The 25,850-nt window shown below is 34.7% G+C and overlaps 1 protein-coding gene across 7 annotated transcripts in view; it reads right to left on the reverse strand.

Annotated features, from left to right (window-relative positions):
- The window catches only part of LOC106880501 (microtubule-associated serine/threonine-protein kinase 3), a 260,570-nt gene that overhangs the window by 10,182 nt on the left and 224,538 nt on the right, over nt 1-25,850 (reverse strand). For 5 of the 7 annotated variants that reach the window (XM_052970660.1, XM_052970661.1, XM_052970657.1 and 2 more), the window contains 14 exons: nt 25,772-25,842; nt 24,131-24,207; nt 21,090-21,264; nt 20,506-20,597; nt 20,062-20,142; nt 17,375-17,445; nt 16,073-16,189; nt 15,210-15,320; nt 13,570-13,797; nt 13,169-13,308; nt 11,969-12,219; nt 8,260-8,459; nt 7,336-7,671; nt 2,432-2,485 (listed from right to left, as the gene is read on the reverse strand). In XM_052970660.1, the coding sequence (XP_052826620.1) occupies nt 2,432-2,485; nt 7,336-7,671; nt 8,260-8,459; nt 11,969-12,219; nt 13,169-13,308; nt 13,570-13,797; nt 15,210-15,320; nt 16,073-16,189; nt 17,375-17,445; nt 20,062-20,142; nt 20,506-20,597; nt 21,090-21,264; nt 24,131-24,207; nt 25,772-25,842 (2,004 nt within the window). The remainder of the gene's footprint in view (nt 1-2,431; nt 2,486-7,335; nt 7,672-8,259; nt 8,460-11,968; nt 12,220-13,168; nt 13,309-13,569; nt 13,798-15,209; nt 15,321-16,072; nt 16,190-17,374; nt 17,446-20,061; nt 20,143-20,505; nt 20,598-21,089; nt 21,265-24,130; nt 24,208-25,771; nt 25,843-25,850) is intronic. The other 2 variants (XM_052970659.1, XM_052970662.1) reach the window with 2 other exon arrangements.

The following is a 25,850-nucleotide window of genomic DNA, read 5'->3' on the forward strand; positions in this document are numbered from 1 at the left end:
ACACAAACATATATATATATATATATATATATATAGAGAGAGAGAGAGAGAGAGAGAGAGAAAGACAGAAAAGAATTGACTCAGAATAGAACTGCCAGTTTACTGTCCTTCAAAGGATGAAAGGCAAAGTGACTCCCAGCAGTATTTGAACTCCGTACAGAGCTGGAATGAATAACAGGTCTCAGTTAGAATTTCTGACAACAGGCATACAGTTATTTGAGCAACCAAACTATCAGACTCATCGAATTAGTACGTAAGTGGCTGAGTATTCTATAGATAAATGTACCTTTAAAGTAATCTTCAGATAGAAACAGCATGATACAATGTGTGTCAATGCTGGACTTTTGAAATCCATTCGACAGACTTTTATACAGTTTCTCCCAACCCAATTTCACTCACAAGGTATCGGTCAACTCAAAGTTGTAAAATAATGACGCTATCTCAAGATGTCACACAGTAGAATTGAAATCATGACTTCATGATGGTAAAGTGAACTTCTTAACCATTCAGCCATACTGGGCCCACAGAAAGCCCACCGCCATTTACAAGTCAGTAGGCCTTGGTAAACATGGACCGTATTTTCACTAATTGTTTTAGGTGATGTGTAGTTGAAACAAACACAGACACCCTCTGAACCTTCCATCACTTAACTCAGTGGGTCATTGATGGAGATGGAGATGGAGATGGAGAGAGAGAGAGAGAGAGAGAGAGAAAGAGAGAGAGAGAGAGAGAGAGAGAGAGAAAGAGAGAGAGAGAAAGAGAGAGAAAGAGAGAAAGAGAGAGAGAGAGAGAGAGAGAGAGAGAGAGAGCCACGCCATCAACAGACTGGTGCTCAGTTACTCACTAATATATCAATGACAGATTTGAACTTGGGACTAACAACAAGAACACCATCCTTCTTCAGAGGAATTGTTAAAACACAACTACACATTATAACCACTGAACCTTGCTTATAGTGTCCTTCCTCCTAGTGCTGCCTGTGTGTGTGTTTGGTGTCATGATGGTTATATGATGTTGGTGGTGGTAGGCATGATGTAAACAAATTTTGAAGCTTTGTCCTGGCAATTCTTCAAAACATCTGTTTTAATCTTATCTTTTACCAGTTGCACAATCTCTAACTCCATTTACGTTTCTCAAAACCAGGCATCTGTAATGTTGTCAGCCATTTACAGAGCTCTGCCAGTTAGCAACATGGCTAATATGGAAGTTAGAACTTCCACAGTAACTTTCTAAAGAGGATAAATGATAGAGAAGAGTGGTGACATTCTCAGGGAGTCTTTATGTGCTGGTGAAAGTCAACTGGTTGCTGCATTCTCAAAGACTCTCAACCCAGGACCCAGGATAACTTCCAAAATTCAATGGCCTGGTGAAGCTACAGAAAGTGGGGATGGCATTGGTATTTCAAGGTAAGTTCTACAGAAGAATCATCATCTGGGCTTGCTCCGAGATAAATTTGTTCTACATACACGTGTATGATCTGAGTATTGCTGACTTGTGGAGTTTTACTGAGCAGGGGCAACTTTTGTGGGCCGGACACTCTTGTCATTGACCATTGGCCAGGAGGCCAGGCAGTTTTCCTCTGCCTGTTGGCTATGGAGCAAGAGATTGCTAGCCCATTATTATAACAATGGGACCATTATTATTAAGGATGGTGCATTGGCAGAAATGATAAGAACTTTTGAAAAATTGCTGAGCAGTATTTGTTCTGGGTCTTTAGGTTCTGAGCTTAAACTCTGCCGCCCATCCTTTCAGAACCGATAAAAAAACCATTCATGTACTAAGGCTGATGGTAATGACTAAACCCACCTCTCAAAATTGTAACTTTCTGCCGAAATCAAAAACAATTGTTAAGAGTTATAAATATTCACATGCAATTTTTCCAGGTTAGTTTACCAGTGTTGGGATAGATAAAAACATTAAGACAGAATGCATAGATGAAATGAATATATTTTGATCATGCATGAATATTTGAGTGTGGGTATGTGTGATAGAGTGTATGTTTTATGTGTGTGTAAGAGAGAGAGAGAGAATAAGTAAGAAATGAGTGTTCTATTATCGAAGACATGCATAGAACAGAAGGAAAACAGCTGAAATAGGAATTACTCTAAGGAATGGTTTAAATTCTACAAAGAGCCAAGTTTGGTCAGACATATATATTTGAATGGGGACAGGGAAGGAGTGAAAATGATTAACAAAAAAGAAATTAGATTTGATAAAACAAGCTAAATTGCAATAAATCTGGGGATGAAGCAATAATTTTCTATAAAAAAACAAAAATATTGAAGAGAAATATATATAAAAAAGAAATCAAACAAACAGTGTAGGGGTTCTGGTGACAACACAAGAAGACAGGCAGCGATTGCCACACAAGAGTCTCAAACAGTTGAAATGGAATAAAGGAGTATGAGGGGTGGCTGGTTAAGAAATATACCTGGGAAGAAGAGTCTACGCTTAGTCAGTTCCCCGGAGTTATCCAATGGATGACCTGGAGAAAATGCACACACAGAATCAACAACATCTTAAAAGAAAACTAATCTTGATGATATAAAGTGAAGAAGGAAAAAACAAAAGTCTTCTCAAAATGGCTTAATAAGAAGCAAACATTTATTGTAAGTTTTCATTCATTTAAAATTTTAGAAATTGTATTTTCCAGCATACAAAAGTCCAATTTTTCAGATCAAAATTTTCAGCCCGAAAAGACCATTTGATTTATACATCACAACAAGTTTGGAGGAACATAAATTCCATGTGAAATGCAGCAGGATTAGGAAAGATAGTGATGAAGTTTAAATGTTTACACTACATGTTTACCACTATATCAACTTGTATGCTGGAAAATAATGTACGTGGCAGAATTACTGAAAATTGTGTCTTCATTCTTCAGGTAGTGATTTAAAGAACTTGGAATAGTTTGACATGAAATACTTAGAATTATATGTTAAGCTAAAGACATCTGCTGATAACAGTCTGTTAGAGACACAGAAAGAGATGGGCTGCATGTCTTTATCTACAGCTAGATAGAAAGAGTCACTGAAGGTTGGACAATTTCATCTGTTACTGATATATTTCTGTTTTTTAACACTATACATCTCTAAGTGATGCTTTCTTGAGATGAACACTGCAGTTAATTAGGCTTTCAACAATGTATAAGCTTTAAGTATGATATACAGATCACTATTTTGAACTAATACTGGCTCTGTTGTTCATATATATAATTCTTATTCAAAAATGTTGTTGACAGTGACTTCAAAGTTTTGGCTAGGTAAGCCATCATCGGAACAATAAATAGATAGAAATAGCTGAGATACTTTATACAACATATGGGATTAAATTTTCTCAAGATAGTGCAAGGGTCAATAAAAAGAAGTTTCTATGGGAAAGCTTATTTTGATCATAAAGCAATATACATAATGTACCTTAAGAGTACTATAACTCATACCATCATCTTTATTACTGTTTCCAGTTTCACTTTGAATACTTCCATTGACTCTTATACAAGCAGAAATAACCATGCATCTCCTTTGCAGTAACAAACTTGTTCCAGTCCCTCAATCATACCCTAACTTCTCGACACTTAGCATAAAGCTGCCTCCTACCCTGCTATACTCCCACTAAGTCAGCTTTAGTTTTGTGAGCTGCACGGTGACCTTACTACTGCAGGTATCATGTAAAAAAGAGGAGCCAATACATTCTGTAAAGTGGTTTGGCATTAAGGAGAATGTCCAGCCATAGACACCATGTCAAAGCAAACACTGGAGTACAACACAATCCAATGACTTGTTGGATATTGGCAGACTATCTAACCCATGCCTTCACAGAAGATGGACATTAAATAATGATGATTGATATAAGAAAGTGGAATTTTTTTGGTATTTTTTATCAATAATACCAAACAATTTCCACTTTCCTGTTTTGTTATACAATAACTCCGCAAATAATATTTCCACAATTCCCAATTTTAATACACATTTTAACTTACAGCAGCTACTATGAATACAATATAATAATAATAATGTAAATAAGCAGATGTGCTTCAAGAGGAAACAGCCAGGATTTACCTAACTACCTATATCATGTCACACACACACACACACGCACATACATACATATACACATTCACACCACCATACCATACCATACGTATATATTTGTGTGTACATCAAGAGCAAACTTCATGTATACACAATCTGTTATCATGTAATAAATAATATCTTTACAGAATTAAAAGGTTTCACCATACACTGACTATAAAAAATAGTCTAACATTAGGGTACATAATTCCCCTTCAAGGATTAAAATGGTCATTATACAAATTTTCACTCTCTATTGTTTTCTCATTCATGCATAATTTGCATATGTCTTTATGCTTGTTAGCTATCTGTAGTTATATGTGTATATATAAAAACACACACACACCAGTCTACTAGACTGACATATATGGACTACAACTAAGAAGACGAGAAAAAACTTGTTGGCTACAAGACTAATTAAACAGAATTGCTTTGCTGACCTCAGAGCTGAACAGCGATAAAAGTTTAGTCATATCAAAACAGAAATGAAAATCATGATTCAAGATGGACAAAAACAATAACAACCAGAAGTGAACTTCACCGAATATAAGAATTTGTGTTGAGAGAGTGATGGAAAACAAAATTCGCATTATCTTAGAATATTACCTTAGAATATTAAATATACAGAAATGTGTGTATGTGTATATATACAGTTTATAAGGCTTTCATGAATGAATCTGCTTCAAGAATGATAGACAGATTGCTATTTTGAACTAATACTGTTTCTGTTGCTCAAAATGAATATATATATCTATATAATTTTGTATTTTCTCTTCACTATTATCAGTTTTTAGCAGCTATAAGTAAAAATGAAAATTACTACATACAAAACACACACACACACACACACAGAGCAACAGTGTCATGTGCTATTTTAAGGGTGAAGTTACCCTGATATGGTACCATTTCACTAAATACTGTCATTGCAACAATGTTATGTTAATTTATCTTTGTAAATAATATAAAATAGATAATACAAAGGCTGTTTCTTTATCCTATCAAACTTGTGATATCATAACAGGTGTCATATTCTCAATACTGAGATTCCAGTAACAAGGTTTTAACAGTAATTTAGCTGATGTGTTATCTCAGTGAAGAAATTAGATATATAGGACTGACTAAACAACTCAAAAGCGGTAATGTCATGATAGCAACCAGCAAGCCCTAATAAGGTCAAAATCAATCAATTAAAGACTCATATAAAATGGTCCAGCTTGGCCATAAGACTATGAAAAACGGTAAAAAATAGACAGAAGAAAAGCTCGAATTTCCAAAATACCAATAATGTCAGAATAATCAGTCCATTTTCAGAAATGTTCAAAATGTCAGGATATTTTGTAAATTTCCTGAAGTATCAGGAATGTCTGAACAATCTGTTAATTTCCAGAACTATGCAGCATGTTAAAACAATTAGTTGATTCACAGACATACCCAGAATGTCAGGACAATCTATTTGTTTCCAGAAACATTCAGGATGTCAGAATGATCTGCCCATTTCCAGAATTATCCAAATTATTAGGACAATCTGTCAATTTCCAAAGATATCGAGGATGTCAGAACAAACTATTTTCAGATATATCCAGGATATTTGAACAAACTGCAGATTTTCAGAAATACCCAGGATGTCAGAACAATCTGTTAATCGTGAAGGATAACCCTGAATGCCTGGACAATCTGTCCGTTTCCAGAAATACCAAGCATTTCAGAACTATCTTTCCATTCAACAGTTTTAGTTGAAACAACTGAATCCTTTTATTTCTACATCCAACATCCCAGCTTTGAAAAGAATTGAAGTGGCCAACATAGACAAGGCCTAACCAGTGTTTATTGTATTTAATATGGTTTACAGAGGTTAACTCTCCTGCAAAAACCTTCATTGACCAGTTCTGTATGACCACAGAATGTTCTGCTGACCAGCCAAATGCTTTTTGGGATCATAACGAACAGTGTGATCAAATGAAGCAAATTCAAACATCATTTTTTTCTCTCTGAACCTCTGAAACATCAAAGGAGAGGACAGAGGCATTATACCGATCATATTTTTTACGAAACTCTGATTCATCTTAGATCCTCCCAAGAAGTTAGAGCTAGTAAGTAAGAGTAGTTCAGGAATACAAGGGGTTAGTGTTCAAGTCTAGCATATGATGCTAATTTGATCAACAGGGGAAAGCTTGGCCCTAATGAACATTTGATGGTCCAAAGCCTATTCCACAAACACACGTACCCTTAATGTAATTCTCAGGCAGAGTCAGCATGACAAGACTGTACCTTTCAATTACGGGTACAATCTGAGGGGCTTCTACAGTTTCCACACACCTAATTTCACTCACAAAATATGGGGTCAGCATAAGGTTATAGAAAATGAAACCTGCCTGAGATGGCATGCAGTGGACTCAAAACTGAGACCTTAAGACTGCAAAGCAAACTACTTAACCATTGGCCCATACTGCATATATATATATATATATATATAAAGACAAGGTATAAACAATGGTCAATACATATTTTTCTTTGTTACATTAAATTTGATGCTGTGTTCTTTACTAAACTAAACAATATTGTTAGCCTGGTGTACTAAGAGAGCTTATAACCCTCACTAATACCCCTGTTATATGTATATGCAAAAAGGAAAATAAAACTGTAGTTCTTTATTATTAATAATCAGCAGACGTTACAGAGTGACTCAAGCGCTGAAAGTTTTGTGCATTGGCACAACGCACAAAACTCTTGGCCCTTGAGTCACTCAGTAACTTATGCTGATTATTTAAAAAAATATACACACATATATACACATGCATGTAATCATATTGGTCAGGAGCGTAATAATACAAAAAGTATATTTAACATAGCTATTTATTTATATCAGGATTGTTTTATTGTTATTTTTTATCAAAGGTTTATAAGTCCAACCTTGATGATAACCTTTCTATGAAGAAACCATTTCTCCCTATACTACCATCAACTCCACAAAACCTTTTACTCTGTTCTCTACAAACAGATATCTTTCACAGAAATGACTGAAAAAACAGAGAAAGTATTTATGTGAGCAGCAGGAAGCTGCTCTCATCTCGCATATATATTTCAACAGATTTCTTTTTTTTTTTTGTTTAATAGACATTTGTATAGTTATTCAAATGCATTTATTTAATTGTAAAGAACTTATTGTATCTTGTTTATCTAAGACTTGACAAGAATGCCGGAACACACACACACACACACACATAAAGGAAGAAGAAAAGCGATGAGATAAAGAAAGCTGACTGACCTATAGAATGCACTAGTAGTGTGAGGGCGCTAGCTGAAGCTGACTTCTGTAGTTTCACAACATCCTCGTTACTACCAGAAGTCCTAGTTCTCTCACTATAAGTGGACGGGACCACGCTGGTAGCAGCTTTAGAGGATGCAGTGGTAACTAATGGCGTGCTGTTAGTTGTGCGTTCTACACTCTCACCGCCAACCAAAGACACTGCAGTGGCTGTTGTTGTGGTGACAGCAGTTGTAGTAGTAGTAGTGGTAGTAGTTGTTGTTGTGGTGGTTGCCTTACTCCTCCCCGAGCTGGTTCCACTGTCTTTATTGTCAATCTCATCCACTGGAGAGAGTTCTGTAAGAAGAATAACAAAAGAAATGAAAAGAAACCCGTCAGTTATAAGAGAAAGAAAGAGGTGGGAGAAACAAAAAAAAGCAGAAAGGAGAAGGGAGGGAGAGAGTCTAAAAGTATGAAACCAACTGAGCTATTACTTGATCTGCTAAAAATAGCAGTCAGATCTCTCACAAATAAAACCCAGATAGTCTAAAAAAAAAGGGAAGACATTGGATACTGTAGTCCATTATACACTATGCTATATTAAAATATAAAGACACAGGATGATCCTCACTGAAATACCCCTGATTATTGGCTTCGTGGGGAGACATGACCAGAGAAGGAATTCCAGAGTGCTAAGAGTAGTGTTCAATGTGAAACCTGGTGGGGTTACAAAGACAGAGGGGAATTGGAGGAGAGAATGTAGGGGAGGAACCCAAGAATTATGTGGATGGATGACTTGAAATACTGTGAAAGCATAAGGTGATCACAGGAGCATCTAAGATAGGAGCAGCTGGTATTAAATCTGCTTGAAAGTAGATGATAATACCCGATGAAGATGATGTTATGTGGACTGTAATATCACTGGTCAAGCATTGGTGTACTAACCTTTGGAAGGAGGAATATCGGCGTCACATGCAGTCGAGATAGAGAATTTGGGTATCTGTTGCTGCTGCTGCTGTTGTTGTTGTTGCTGCTGCTGTTGCTGCTGCTGCTGCTGTTGCTGGGTTTGTGGCGTGCTTGATGACAAGGAAGACTTTGTTGTGCTCGTAGTCTTTTCTGTCTCGCAAACCTGAGCTGGCTGTTCACTGTAAGACCAAAAAAAAACAGAAAGAGATTAAAACCCAGCAAACACACACACACAAAAGAAGAAGACAATATATATATATATATATATATTGAAAAACAATTTGAAAATCCTACACGACTAGGTGAAAAGCGCTTTATTTAATATGTGACATTAATAAAAATCTGTAAATGTACAAACGTCCAGATTTCTGAGTACCTTAATTTTTTTCTATATAATTTCTGTACATCACCTCCAAACCTTCAAATATATATATATATATATATATATATATATATATATATATATATATGATGTACGTACACACACACATTATATAAGTAATCAAAAGAATATATACTATAAGAATATCTATAACAAAACAACTACAACATCTGTTTAATAATGCCACAGCTAATGTTTAAGAGACAAGAAATTCATTTTGTAAAATGTAGTTAATTATTTATCAAAAATTAATTCAAAAGAAAGCTCCCATTTAACTGTTTTATAACACACAAACACACACATGTAAACACAAACATGTACACAGAGACTCAAATTTTATGCTGTTGTTAATAATTTCAAGTGTTTATGAAAATAGTAATAATAATTGTTTTTGTTTAGGCACAAGGCCTTGAATTTGCGAGGAGGGAGAGGGTTAGTCAATTAAATCATCTCTTGTACTTGATTGGTACTTTATTTATCAACCCCAAAAAGATGAAAGGCAAAAGTGACTCAGAACATGGAGGGCCTGAACAGAAGCTACAAGGCATTTTGTCTGATGCTCTACTTATTCTGCCAACCCACCTCCATATATATATAATAAATAATTTAGAATTTTGGCACAAGGCGATCAATTTTTTGTGGGAAAGAGCAAGTTGATTACATCAACCCCATTACTTGACTGGTACTTTATTTTATTGACCCCAAAAAGGGCAAATGGCAATGCTGACCTTGACAGGATTTGAGCCCAGAAAGTAAATGATTTTGCCAGTTTGCCACCTTATGATGATGACAATAATAATCCTTTCTGCTAAAGGCACAAGGCCTGAAACTTTTGGAGAGGGGACCAGTCGATTACATCAAGTCCAATGTTTCACAGGTACTTAATTTATCGACTCTAAAAGGATGAAAGGCAAAATCGATCTTGGTGGAATTTGAACTCAGAACATAAAGATGGAGAAAATGCTGCTAAGCTAACAATTCTGCCAGCTCACTGCCTTAATAACGATGATGATGATGATGATGATGATGATGATATACCATGCCCGGATGCAGTACCAGGCAGTGGCTCTCATAGCTTCTGATCTTAATTGATTGGAAGTGTTATCATGTACATTGTTTTGTCTTGGTATAAAAGATGGGCTACAGCAAATATTCTGCTCAATACCACAGATTTGCTTGTCAGGTCGTGGTTTCTGATTTAGGCACAAAGCCAGTAAGTGAAAAAGGAGAGGATTTGCTGATCCATCAACCCCAGTACATGACTGGCATTCCATCTTACTGATCTAAGGGGGATGAAGGGCAAAGTATACCTTGGCAGGATTTGAACTCAGAAGGTAAATAACTGGATGAAATAACACAAGGTATTTTGTCCATCTCACTGCATTTAATCCTTTAGCATTCACATTATTCTGTCCCATGTAATGTTTATTCATTGACATGTTTTGTAGGGTTGGTGTGGGAGGCCACGTTTGGCCATTTTGAACATAAAGTAGGAAGAATATTTGGGTTGGATATGACTTGTTTAAATACTAAAGGATTAAACAATGGTGTTTTGATGTAGGCATAAGACCAGCAATTTGGAAAGGCAGGGAGGGGGTTAGCTGATTACACCAATCCCCATTGCTTGAATGGTACTTTATTTCATCCATCAAAAAAGGATGAAATGTGAAGTTAACCTCAGTGGGATTTGAACTCAGAACGTAAATAGCCAAAACAAATACTGCAAGGTATTTTGTTCAATGTTCTAGCAATTTTGTCAATTCAACACACACACAATAGAGAAAGCAAAAGCAAAGTGAAGGAGTTTTTTTGTCAAACAGCATAATCTCAATAGACAGAAAATATCAAAGAAGACAAATTTAGATGTAGAAAACTGATAGTAAAAAGCCAACACCTAATGAAGCAGATTCACCAAGAAAAATTATTGGTTTAAAATGAAGCAATCTGATTCATCAACAAGAAAAGTTATTGGTTTATAATAGAAATAAACAACAAACATTAAATAAATATAACAAAACTAGCAACCCACATAGATGCAACGAAAAGAAAACAAAAAAAAAAAAAATCATGGCCAAACAGAAAATATTAATGCATAAATTTTGAAGCCAATTTTTCTTCAAGAAACTAGAATTTTGCTTAGATGTTACTGCTAAGATAGAAAACACAAGAAAAATAAAAGCTTGAGAAGAGGCAAAAACAGAAAAAATTGCATATTCTTGAATGGCTACAGGGGATGCAATGATTCTTTTCCATGGCAACAACAGATATAGGGAACAATAGTGCTTACATAGAGCTGATGATACCAATTTTATAAGAAAGTAAACTCCACTGACTTCAGATCTCACAAAAATAAAAGATAAGCATTTCAGAATCACTTGAAGATGAAAAGTAAATTCACTACAGTGTATTTAGGACATAAATTATAATATATAAATATAATACTCTACTAAATTTGAGATGTTTTATTTCACTGATTAATCACAAAGTATTTTCTTTAATATTTTAAATATGCTGTTACTTAAGTATATTAATATTAGGTACAGGAGTGGCTGTGTGGTATGAAGCTTGTTTCCCAACCACATGGTTCCGGATTCAGTCCCACTGTGTGGCACCTTGGGCAAGTGTCTTTTACTATAGCCTTAGGCTGACCAAAGCCTTATGAGTGGATATGGTAGGCAGAAATTGAAAAGAACCATGTCGTGTGTGTGTATATATATATATATATGTACGTATTTGTGTGTCTATGTTTGTCTTCATCACCATTGCTTGATAACTGATGCTGGTGTGTTTATGTGCCCGTCACTAAGCGATTCGGCAAAAGAAACAGCTAGAATAAGTATTAAGCTAACAAAGAATAAGTCCAGGGGTTGTTTCCAGCACAGCCACAATCAAATGTTTGAAACAAGAAATATATATACACACACACAGATGTGTATGTATATACATACATACACACACACACACAGATATATCTTATAAAGATTAAATATGTATATAAAACCCTTCAGTTTTCCCAAGATATTTTTCCTTTTCAATAAATTCATTCTAATCAATGAAAATTATCAAAAAAACTTATCAAATATTTAATTATCAACAAATTTTATAACACAGAAACTAAAATTTGGACAAATGAATTATGGATTGAAGAATATTTCAAGGTAAAGATAATTATGGAGCTGAATCTGTAATACTTTTTCTCAAAGAGTTGGGAGAAGAAATTTAATTGGAAAGGAATGGTGGAGTGTGCAGGGGAAGAGATGGAAGCATGAAGCTGGCAGAGACAATAGCAGCAGCAGACTAACGTACCAATCTATGGCAGCAGTAAAGATATCATCATCTCGCAGTGTGAGTTCTAACCTGCTACTTGAACTGGATATGTCTAGCAGACTGTCTCCATAACTGCTCCCTGTACTGTTAATTCGGAGGACACGTTGTACTTCTATTGAGCTCTCAGAACTTTCTGACTGATTGGAATCTTTCCGGTCAAGAACTTGTTTCTCCAGCAAACGTGTTCGAATTTCATCTGAGCTAGAGTGTCGCCTTCGATCTTTCCGCTCCTACAAGAATAGTTATAAAAGACACAAATTCATGAAAAAAGAAACAAAAAAACCCACTACAAATAAAATGCTTATTAAACATTACAAAAATAAAATCTAATCAGATAACAACAGATGGAAATAGGGAAATGTGAATGAAGTCGTTGCCATCATCATTTAAAGTCTTTGTTCCATACTGGCATGGATTGAATGGTTTGACAGCTGGATGTCCTTTTTAATGCCAACCACTTCATAATGTATGCAGGATGTTTTACTTATGCCATCAGCATTAGCGAGGTAGCTATGTAGCTTGCAAGACTACAAACTCTTAGAGAGGTGGCTTTAAATGTGATGATGATGGGGTTAAAGTAAGAGAGAAGAGGCCAGAAGAAAATAGATCTCTTGTAGAGGGATCACAAGGCTATTTTACTTACATTTTAGAAGAGGTCAGAGGGGAAAGTATTAGGGTGGGGGGAAGGAAAGAGATAAAAACAGCAGCGATGAGGCACCCGTACGCACCTTTCATGATACAAGGCGAGTAGAACTGAATGAAGACAGAAGAACTAGGAGTGTGAAGGTTGTATGAGTAAATGGGAGAGTGATAGATAGGAAATGGGTGAAGTGGCAAAGATAATGAATGAAGAACAAGTAGGGGAGGCAGGGAAGAAGAGGGGTGACTGATGACGATGAAGTGGGTAAGAAAGTAAAAGGTGTTCATATATGATTTGAGATTCACCAATTCTAACAAGAAAAACAATATATTTCCCTCAGGTCCCAGGATTTCTTTTATTCTGTTTGAAATATCTAACTTTATTTCGTACAGTTGAAAACAGAGGAAATAGTCGTAATGTTTATAACCACTGATTAAATAACTATACAGGAACAGGCAAAAGGTTAAATCCTTAAATTATTCAATGATGTGGTTGTTCTGGTTAGCTGACAAAGTTGAAATATTGAACACTGCGCTTACCTCTTGAGAATCCTCCAGTTTCAAACTGAGTTTGTTGTACCGTGGAGAACAAGATGAGAAGCTGTGAAACATGATGTCATCTGTATCATCTTCCGTGTCCTCAGTTTCCAGGTCAGGGTGGCTATAGCGGTCAGTTCGGGCTAGAAAAGAAGAACAACAGCAGCTGATTAAACCATCCACAACTATATTCAACATATACTGGATAACTCTAAACTAAACATCTGGTACTAACTAAATAACAAAGTTTAAGTTATCTAAATATTACCTTGCTTAGAAACAGATAAGCGTTGGCAGCAGGAAGAGCATCCAACAGTAGAAAATCTGCCTCAAATTCCGTCAGACCCATCTAAGCCATAGAAAAGCAGCTGTTAAATGATGATGATGAAAGTGTCAATACTCACTATCAAAGTAGCTTGTGTCCTCTTCACTGTCTAATTGTGGAACAAACTCAGCTTTCTGCCGTAACAATCCATCCCAGTCTACACTCTGGAAGAATTCATGTTCTTTCACTTGGTGGGCACCACCAGAGCCAATACGCTCCCTTGGATTATTCCTGAGCAGTTGAGTTATTAAATCTTTAGCTTCATCCTGCACTTTCAATTCTTTCTCTGGTGGCCATTCAAATTGTTCTGAAATAGATTATGAAAACGAGAAATAATTAGATGTTTATAAATATTTACGAATAGACACAGGAGTGGCTGTGTGGTAAGAACTGACTAAATCTCCATACTGCAAAATTACTGGTCTTGTGCCAAAGTTAGAAACAAAGTTAGTTACTAATGTGACCCATGGAGTAGTAGTAGTAGTGGATGAAATGTAAAGTTGATCCTGGCAAAATTTGAAATCAGTCATGGAAAAATGAACAAAAATAAATCAATCAATATTCTATTCAGGTCATAAAAGTATGAAAATTGGGGTCAATGTTTTGATTATTTGGTGAGCTGATATATCTACAGGTGTTATTAACCGTATTTAATTGAGCTGATATATCTGTAGAAGGTGTTATTAACCCTATTTAATTGGAGAAGAGGTATTGTGAGAATCATGCTATCCCAGGGGAATCATCAATATAACTGAAATAATTATATTCAAAGAAATTTGCTGGATTCTTTAATGACTTCTAAACTACCGACAATACTGATAGGAAATGGAAGCACAGAGGTAGCCGTGAGGTTAAGAAGCTTGCTTCCCACCCATGTGAAGTTCAGTTCCAATGTGCAGTTACATGGCAAATTTCTTCTACTGTAGCTCCAGGTTAATCAAAGCTTATTAAGTAGATGTGTGCGATAGATGAAAACTGAAAGAAGCCCATCATGTGTGAGAGTGTGTGCGTGCGTGTATGTGTGTGTGTGTGTACCCTTGTCTAGGAGTCATGTGATGGTTGTCAACAAGCTTCAATGCCATTCAAGCTATGTTGTTTGTTTCCAGATTTCTGTGGAAAAACATGTCTGACCACAGAGAAATATTACCTGACTTGGAAACAGTGACAGTTGGCAAGAAAAAGGGCATCCAGCCATAAAAATTCTGCCTCAACGAATTCCATTTGATTCAAGCAAGAATGGAGAAGTGGATGCTTAAAACAATGATGAAGCACAGATATTGTAAATCTCAGAGGAATGGTTAACAAAAATAATGACAACTAACTATACATACATATATATATATATGTCTGTTGTTTCCTCTTTCTCAAGGTATTAACCATTTAGCATTTAAACTAGCTACACCCAACCCAAATATGCCACTTGTTATATGTTGTAACCAGCCAGAATGCAGCCTATCACACTTACCCATCAATGCCATTTTAAAAATATACAACCACATCATCAAAATTTCAAAGCTATGAGATAATACATGATGAATTAAAATACAAGGTAGATTAAAAAGCATTACATTTGACAGTATAATCTGAATGTTAAAGAGTTAAAGATTTCAATAGCTAGATTACTGAGTACTTTGATCATGTGATTCCCTGACATGTAACTAAAATTCTCAACTATGAAAAAAAAAAAACCCAGAACAAAAGATAATATTGAGAACACACCATTGATGACTTGGGAAAAGAGGATTTCCGGTGTTTTCCCGAAAAAAGGAACATATCCAGTTAGAAACTCGAATAGGATTATCCCCATTGACCACCAATCAACAGGTTTTCCTGAAATTAAAGAAACAAAAAAACAATTTTAATTAAAGAACAGAAAAACAAACAAACATTTCTTTGACTACATTACCTAACATAGCCTTCCATTCGTAACACTGTAGGCTGTGATACCAGAAAGAGTTTCTCATTTAAAGCATGATTATTTTTGATTTGTTCAGACATGTAATTAGGGATAAGGGTGGAAGTTTTTATAAACCTATATGATGCAAAGCAGGAAAATGTTTTTGTTTAGCTCTCTGTAGTCAGTCTTAATCAAGCAGGTCTATGATCTAAGGTATTTCAGTTATGATCATCCCATCTTTCTAGGGTATTTAAGATTATGTTATCTAATGTGTCTTTTCTTTCATAGGATGGTGCGCATTATGATTTGAATGAAATTTGGCTGCTATTTTTACCAAGCCAAGCGACCACATAGAAGTTGCCTTGTTGGCTTGACAAACAAGTTTCATTAGCCAGAAGTGATGAGTTAAAATCCTCCTAAATGTTTTTGTCTTGTCCTAACAAGGGAAATGTCACGGAACCATTTAAGAGAACAATGTAACAAGTATGACACTTGGTTAAGTAAAGCCAGTGGTAGTGATAGCTTTAAGTAGGCAATGGTGTTAGGAGTTCTAGTAATCAGTACAGCTACATCTAAGAGGAGAAAGGAAAAAAAAAGAAAATAAGCCACAAAAACAAACAAAACTGTTATAATAGTTTAGTTTAAAGGATTAGTGGAGACGGTGAAAAATTTTAATTCTACTCACCATAACCTTGCCTTAAGATGACCTCAGGCGCAATGTATTCTGGAGTGCCAAATACTTGTTTGTCTTTGAATTGTTTACAATCTTTATCAATAGCTCCTTCGTACATATTTGTAGTCACTAGATGAAGATATAAAAAGAAATAGTTAGGAGTGGATTAGAAATGAGAAGCACACAAATAAAAGAATAATAAAATTTAATCCTAAATTTCAATTTTTTTTTGTATTTTAAAAGAATAGGAAAACTGTTTTGTTTCTTAATACTCTTTTTCCCGCCATATCAGCATTGGTTGTTTAGATGGGGATGTCATTTGAAACAGGTTTTACTAACTGGATGCTCTTCCTATTGCCAGGTCATTGAAAGAGCAGAGTAACTGGTCATAATGTCAACAAGGGATGTTAAAACCAACACTGATTTGCATGGAATATAATCACATATGCACCCACATAGACATAGTGGGCTTCCTGCAATTTCCATCTACTAAGTGTGCTCACATGGCATTGGTTGGCCTCAGGCTGTATTAAATGTCAAAGTGCCTCACAATGAAGTAGGACTCAACTTGAAACCACATGGTTGTAAAGCACACTTCTTAACCACTACATAGCCACACCTACATTTATATATACAAAGGGGTTGTTAAAAAGTTCCTGGTTTAAAAGGTATTGCAAAAGGCCTGGTTGGGGGCCCAACTGTTTGAGTTCTTTTACAGGCTATAGAAACAGTGAAGGGCCGCTGCATAATTGTGTGAATCTGAGAGGGGAATATGTTGAATAAAATCATAATTAACTAATCCTTCCATGTTTTCTTTTATCCAAAGCCAGCAACTCTTTAGCAACCACTCGTATAGTTTTTTCTTTTATATTTAAAATATGTGTGATAAATTTAAATAAATTTTAGAATTTTTAAAGCATGATAATAATATAATTTGTAAAAAGTGTCTCAATAGTTGATGCTGAAATGTCTTGGTGGTCAGAGAGAAAAGGGATAATTAGGAAGAAATGTCCAGCCTGGCTTTATAGGCTCTTTCAGTGGAACTCCAAGATTATAATAAAGAATCTACCTAAATATTTTATGGTGAGAAACTGGATGTTACAATGATGCTTTTCTTAAGATTTGTATATTTTTGTAAGCTGTATATAATGTTATGGCATAACAACACAACAAATAAATTCAAAGTTTAATATACTTGAATATCAACTAGGATTTTTGTTACTAATTGCATTATAAGACTTTACTATATTGTTGGTGGAAACGACAACACAGATGGAAGATTTTATTAAACAAGAATGACCAATAAATACTTACAGCTCATCAAACCAACTTTAGATAAACCAAAATCTGTTAGTTTTATATGTCCTGTGGCAGTGATCAACAAACTGGAAAAGAAAGTATTTGGTGAGAGATGTGTCTAATTTTACAAACTGACTGCAGGACAATAAACCTTGAAATATATGAGCAATAAAATAATAAATGAGGCTACAGCAGTACAATCTATAACTTTCTTCAGAATAGAAATTTTATCTTTGTACTTTTATGTAACACATGACTTAAGCTTCAATATTAACTGTCAATCAAATCCTTTTGAATTGTAGAATAGCAACAAATGTAATTCCACTCATGTCAGCCTCTTGATTCATACCTAGAAATTTCTACCATAATTTAAACCAAGTTTAAAGTCTACAGGCATCTGATAAAGACACTAACAACAAGCAGGATAAAACCTGTCATCAATGTAATTATTTCTACCATTGTCAGATTGAGGTTTTGTTGATCTAACGAAATTTAAATACAAGAATAACATCACAACAAAAAGAACATAATCTTAATAACTGACAGGTAAGTTTAGAAAAAAAAAAATGCCATCAATATTTTATATGGAGAGAAAAAGGCAAAGAAAGCACAGAAGCACAGATGCTCGAGTCAAACAATAGTTTGAGTTTAAATGTTGTACTGGATCCCAACTTCTATCTTTTTATAGATCAAATAACTACCAAAAATATGTGATCATACTGAGTTTGTGAATATCATTATCATAATTTTATGACATTTTCCCATGCTTGTATAGATTGGACCAGTTTTCCTTAGCACAACAGCTTGCCACTTGAGGTTCTTTGACACCATCTTCATAAGATTCAGTTTCCTGAGATCATCTTTCATAATTTGTTTCCATATCTTCCTTGGTCCTCCTTTGCACAGGTTCCTTCCACTTGGATCACTCAATAGTTCTCTACCCAGCTGTCATCCTTTAGACACATCACATGTCCATACTTAGTCTTCTCTCTTGCACACAACATCTGATTCCTCTTATACGCTCAACAAGATAAGTACCTGCAACATATTGAGTTAACCATTTAGAGTTCAAACCGGCCAAAACTAATTCCCCTTTATTTGTTCAAACCGGTCAAATCCGGCTGTATCCACCTGCTCTACGAAATCGCTAAAAAAACTAAACAAATCACACTATTGAATTCTTGTAGCTTTGAGATAATGTGAGATGAAGCCTTTCCTGCCTTTATTCAAGTATAAATACTGTGAAAGCACAGAACTGGGAGAAAAGCAAAATTAACTGAGGTGGATGTCAACAGAGAAAATATTGACTTCCATAAAGTGGAAAAAATAAATGGAAGAAAAAAGTTTGCTGCATAAAAGAAAAACTGCGAAAGGGTATCAGATTGAGACTTCGTATAGGTGTTCCTATTTGCAAAGTGCCCTTGTGTAAAGGGTGCTTTGGGTAGTTTTGTTGTTAACACAACGTTTCGGCTGATATACCTTCCTACCTTCATCAGGTGTCTTGGGGAAATTTTGAACCTGGGTTCTCATTCCTAAGGTATTTTTCGATGTTATTATTATTATTATTATTCAGGTCACTGCCTGGAATCAAACTCAGAATCTTGGGGTTAAGAGCATGAGCTACTAACCCCAAGATTCCGAGTTCGATTCCAGGCAGCGACCCGAATAATAATAATAATGATAATGATAATAATAACAACAGCGAAAAATACCTTAGGAATGAGTACCCAGGTTCGAAATTTCCCCAAGGCACCTGATGAAGGCTGGAGGGTATATTAACTGAAATGTCGTGTTAACAACAAACAAGATGAGGACAAATATCTGTCAAATGTAAATAATGTACATAATTCCTCATCTCTTAAATATAGAGCTACAGAAATATGTCATAACAATATTATTTTATCACATATTCCTTTTCATTTTATCATAAATATGTGAAAGTGAGAAATACATATTAATATTCAGTATGTTACACACCTGTATTCACCTTTGTCTCACCTGTTAATGAGCTATTTTTATTAGATGCATTCTGTTATGTAAATTAATTCCTTAAATTGTATACGAGTACATAGCCAATGGTATGACTAGTAAAATAGTTTTGTACTTTATTTTCTATGAAAATGTTTGAATGAAATATAGAGAAAGAATAAAATCTTGTACCAATTATACATGTATTTTAATTAATTCAAATTAATGTACTTCATCTTAAAAAATGTAAAATTGTTGGAGGTTGACATCTGGGATAATTTTAGTAACAAATCAAACATGTAAGATGTTTTAAGGATATGAATTTTAGTGTTTATTCATAATGTTATTGTTTTTACACCTGTTAATTAAATTTACCTGCCCATAAAAGTCAAATTTAATCAGAAAGATCAGCTAAAATTACATAACTATAAACCACTGGCTTATAAGCACCCATTTATGAAATTTCAAATCTGTATGTAGAAAATTAACAAAGTTACAAGCAAATATTGTGGACACCCCACTTGAACCTGAATAAATCAAAATTAATGTGAACAGATCAGCATTACACTTGACAAATTAATCTGAACACTAAAGGGTTAAATTTCAGCAAATATGAACTAATCCCATAACAGTTGTCCAGTTGACTAGTTGAAAGAAATCTGTATTTTACCAACAATGTAGAACTGCTATTAAAAAAAAAAGCATCATCATTGTCATGGATAAAGGATACTTACTTATCAGGTTTTAAATCTCTGTGTACAATCCCATAACTGTGAAGGTATTCCAGAGCAAGCACTGTTTCAGCAAAATACATCCTGTTAACGATAACATAATAACATTACTACACAAAAGAGAAAATATAAAACATTGATATAACATTTCTTTCCACATTCTTAAAACAAATCATTTAAGCTAACTTGGATGGCTAGCTTTGACTAATGATAATGACCAGTTTGCTGGCCAGCCAACATCACTGGCTAGTGACTAGCTATAGTTAACAACACTGATCAGTTGGTTGGTTAGCTTCAACTAATAACACTGACCATTTAGCCATTGAAGGAGGTAGGTATGTGAGTAGCAATCAGAGTGATATTAGAAACTTTGCTAAGTCAGACTAATAAGTGTGTGTATGAGGGGGGGGGGATACATTAGGATTTAAGTAATAGTAGGGTTTTTACCTGGCAAGGTCCAAATGCAGTCCACCTGTAAACTTCAACAACGTAGCACAATCTCCTCCTTCCACATATTCCATTACCATACAGAAGTTTTTCTGATAATAATAATAATAATAATAATAATAATAATGATAATAATAATAAAAAAATACAAGACATGCTCTATACAATAAAGGTCCAATAAAATAAACAACCATCACAACATGTACTCTACAGACTGGATACCAAACAAAAAAACACAGAACACACGATACAAACACTAATACAACAAAAGACAGCAACCAAACTTCATAACAAAACGAAATAATGCAATACAACACCAGGAAGAGTTTGCATTCCCCTAGCAAAAAAGAACACACAATCTACAGTCAACAATAGAAATCCTTCAACCACTTTTTGTCAACTGATTTACTCGATTTTTTTCTATATATCTTAATAATTACAACTCAAACATAATATAGATTATGATTGTAAGAATAGAATTTATCAACCAAACACTTTAAATAATGTCATTGTACAACACACTGGCTGCTTTTGACTGGAAGACATTAGGAAGGTGTAGTAGTAAGGGTAATTCAATAACTTACTTTGGTCTCAAAACTGCAGTACATGCTCACCACAAATGGGTTGTCAGTGAATGTGAGAATGTCCCTCTCAACAAATGCTTGTTCGGTTTGGTTGCGCATGAGTAAATGCTGTTTGCCTATTTTCTTGATGGCAAATCGTTTCCTTGATTCTTTGTGACGCACTAGATAAACAGCTCTGTAAAATACAGGAGATTTAGAGTAGACATAAGTATGGTGACAAGAACTGTAAAAAGAAGTATATATTAAAAGAAGAAAACATAGACACAAAAGCATTCTTTTTTACTTGCACAACTAACCTAATTATTGAAACTTCAAATATGCTGTAAGCATGTTGAATGTTTTCTGATAAAATATCAGCCTGTATTAACCCTTTAGCATTCACATTTCTTTGTCAAATGCATTGCTTATTTATTCACATTGTTTTAAATTAATCATGCATTATTTTGTAGCTTCAATGTTGTATTTGTATATTTTTAGAACAACACTGTAGGGTAGGTGTGAGAGGTTGGATATGGTCAGTTTTAACATAAAACAGGTAAAATATTTGGGTTGGATACGACTGGATTAAATGCTAAATGGTTAAGTACTTTATTCTATTGTATTTTCAACATACAAATCGAATTTTTCCCACCAAAATTAACAACCAAAAACGGTAGGCCGACTTATAAACAAAGATAACTTTGGAGAAGCAAAAATTCCATGTGAAATGCAGCAAGATTTGGATAGATAATGACGATACTTGAATGTTTACACTATATACATTTGACTTGTATGCTGGAAAATATGGTCTATAGAAAACTTTACTCTATATAGAACACCTTAATCTAGATAAAAATTCCTTTTTCTATATAGGACACTTTGTACAGAACATCTTATTCTTTAGAGAACACTTTATTGAATATTGGCCCAGGTTGGAACCTGGCTATAATAAATAAAAATTATTCTCCATTACCATAGTTCATCTAACTGACAAATAAACATCAGATCATCCAGGAAAGTTAGCTACAACATCCTAATCATGGGGACTGTTATTCTTCCCACTATGTCTCACTGCATTTGCTGGAGCTGTGATATGGCTCACCAACCTGAATATATGATGGACTCTTCCATTGATTTTAACATGCCACCCTCCAGTCATTCCATTAACTGGACAACCAAATCATTGAATTACACATATGGTCAATCTGACACGCTTCTATATAGTTTTTGTCCATCCAAATTCACTCATAAGGTTTCAGTTCATCCAGGGCTATTGAAAAGGTGCTTGCTCAAAATGCTGTGTAGCCAGATTGAACTTGCAGCCTCATGGTTGTAAAACAAACTCCTTTACCACTCACTAATGCCTGCATCCACTCTGAACACACACACACATATTTATACACGCACGCACACACGCACAAACAGCTTAGATAAACACTTATGATATCCGGTAGTTGTTTACAGAATATTGAAATATTTAGCTGTTTAAAAAGCTATGTTGAGTGACTTTCTAGCTTCAACATACTTTTACCATGATAGAACCAACCACTATGAAGAAGACACAATGTTCTTCACATAACCAAAAGCAAATATTGTTTTGCTATGGTGCTTCTGCAGCCAGTTCTTTTCTTACAGCTGATATAAATAGTATGTCTTCCTTTCTCTTTTATAACTGGGGCATGTCTGTAGGAACTGCTTGTTCAAATTGTGTTTTACGCTTAATGCTTTTGCTGTAATTAACCACTTCATTAAATGTCCTTGTAATAATCACAGGAAATGGGTGTGATGTCTGGTTTATATTTCAACAAGCAATATAATTATATCTTGATTAGACAGCATGTAATGATTATAGTTTAAACTTATGACATTGTGGAGAGTAAGTCAATATCTTCTGACTGCAAATGAAATATGAAGATACAAGAGTTTTCTCAATATTTGCAAGACACTTTCTTTAATTTATTGCAAACATACACATCGTTCATTCATTTATTGCTTGTTTTATCATCCTGGTATGAATTAGATGGGGAGGTAGTTGAAGCAATATTTCATGGTTACATCCAGATGCTCTTTCTGTAACCAACTCTTATCTGTTTTACAAGTACAAGATTTTTTTTTTATTTCACTAACCTCTGGAAGCATAGAGCAACTGGTTGTAATGTCAACAAGGAATGTAAATATTATATTAGTGTTTAACTTAATAAAAAGCCAAGGAACATCAACATTTGTGCAAACAGGCACACACACAAACAAGCAATACAGGCATTGGTCAATTCGAGGCTAGAGTTGATGGCACTTGCCCAAGTGGGACTGAACTCAGTACCACATGGACGTGAAGCAAATGTCTTAACCATACAGACATGCCTGTACCTATACATAAAATTACATGACAACCATCCACCTTTATAGCAAATAGAAGTATTGCATACAGGACAGCACCATGTGTGTCACTCAAATGTAAACCTTAACAAATAAGAAAATTATGTTAGCTTAAAGCTTTTGATACCAGATTCCTGCTCACATACACTACCTCTGTTTCAATTGATTTTGAAAATAACAATGAATCTAGTAAAATAACTGTAGTCATTAACCTCGTGTTTGAAACAAATTAACATAAAATTTTGATGGAAGATTATAATTTAGATGACTTTAAAGAGAAATTTGCATCAAAGAACCATTGGTAGTTTTCAGGCAATTTGTATTATAAAACCAAAACTGGTTTTAGGTGGGTTGGTATCAAAAAGGCTTAATTTTGCTAGTGATTTATATTGACAGGGCAATAATAAAAATGATGATAATGATGCAGTTGCTTTACTGACAGCTTCTTTAATAGGACCTTATTTGCATTGACCCTGAAACTATGAAATGGTAAAGTCAAGCTAGGTAAGATTTCGAACTCTGAACAATGAGGTATTGAAATAAAGCAGTATGTTTGTCTAGTGTTGCAACAAACAACAAATGTCTTGAAAGGTGGGATAAAACACAAAACACGGAATTGAAGTAAAAGAAATAAAAGAGTAAACTAACACGTAAACAAGAAACAAAGAGTGAAGGAAGTAACTTACGCAAAAGCTCCACTGCTAATTAGTTTTATTGTATCAAAATCATCCTCTGATGGGGTTGCTTTCTTCTTTTCTTTTGTCTACAAATTGGAGAAGAAAAAATTTAATGACCAACATCATTATTGAGCCATGAGGAGGAGAGATAGAAAAAGAGGAACAATATATATATATATATATATATATATATATATATATATGCTGTATGACATTATAAAATAAATTTTGTGAATGTACAAGTCTCCATACTCTTTATTATTATTATTAATTATATATATATATATATATGTCTCAAAATGTATTTAAAATTTTTTTTTCTATAAAGCCAAAACAATGCGAGTTATAGGAAGTAATGTAAGTTGATAGCATGTACTTTGTATTTCAATATTTCAGTTAGGACCCCCTACATAGAAATACTGATATACAAGACAAAAGTACAAACCATCGACTTGTATTACTTCTTATAATTTGCGCTGTTTTGGCTGTATAAAAAATAAAAGCATTTATATATATATATATATATATCAAGCCAATGCTCCATACAAACTATATTTACACACATACACACAGACACATGCAGGCGTGGCTGTGTGGTAATAATTTGCTTCTCAACCACATGGTTCTGGGTTCAAAATGTCTTCCACTATAGCTTCGGGCAAACCAAAACTTTGTGATTGGATTCGGTAGACAGAAACTGAAAGAAGTTTGTCAAAAATATATGTGTATGTGTGTCATTGTTTATGTTTGCCCCCCACCCACTGCTTTTTGATTGGTGTTGGTGTCTTTACGTCCCTGTAACTTAGCAGTTCAGCAAAAGGGACCAATGGAATAAGTACCAGGCTTTAAAAAAATAAGTCCTGGGGTTGATTCACTCGACAAAAAATTCTTCAAGGCGGTGCCTCAGCATGGCCACAGTCTAATGACTGAAACAAGATAATATATATATATATATACATATATGACTACATTGCCCAATACATCTTTTATTAAAAATGGTTACGATGTAAGTTGAGAGAAATTTAGCTGCTGTTTCCAGCAGGTTGAGCATTCATGCAAGAGTTCAGTTGCTGAATGACATACATTGATGTCATCCTACTCGTTAGGCAACAGACACAGTAGAAAATGGCTTTTACTTTCTCTCATTTTCTATTTCATTCATTCAAAGTGCTCGGTGCAAAGAGCAGTGTTAAGAATGAGTTACTTAGGGAGGGTGTAATAAGAGATGAGAAGAAGGGCTGGCAGAGTTTCAGTTATGCATATATACATATACGTATAATAGATTCATTATGAGGATGTGATAATTATTTATTGCAATGAGGAGGATCAGTGCTAAAAGATTTTTCAGTACCTTACCTATCTAGATCAGAAAAGTAGAAAAAAATAAGTAAAGTTAAAATGATTAATGTCTGTGATAAGAAAACTCGGGCAGATATAGTTCCAGAGTGACAGAGTTAAGGAGAGAAAGAACTGGATTAAGTGCTTAATAGGTTGATCAGATGATAGATAACAGAAACAGAAGATGAAAGTAACAAGGCTGAACTGTACAAACATCAAGTTCCTTACAAGTCCGTTTTTTTGTATAATGAGAGAGAAGGTCTTTTTTAGATGGATGGATTCTGTTTCTGAAGTAAGATAATTATGACTTACTGCATTGCTATCCGCTGATTCTGCTCCACTAGCGCAATCTGTACTATCGTGCATTCCGATTTCCTGAACATCTGGAGAA

This window comes from Octopus bimaculoides, chromosome 9 (assembly GCF_001194135.2).
Source record: "Octopus bimaculoides isolate UCB-OBI-ISO-001 chromosome 9, ASM119413v2, whole genome shotgun sequence".
Classification (NCBI taxonomy): domain Eukaryota; kingdom Metazoa; phylum Mollusca; class Cephalopoda; order Octopoda; family Octopodidae; genus Octopus; species Octopus bimaculoides.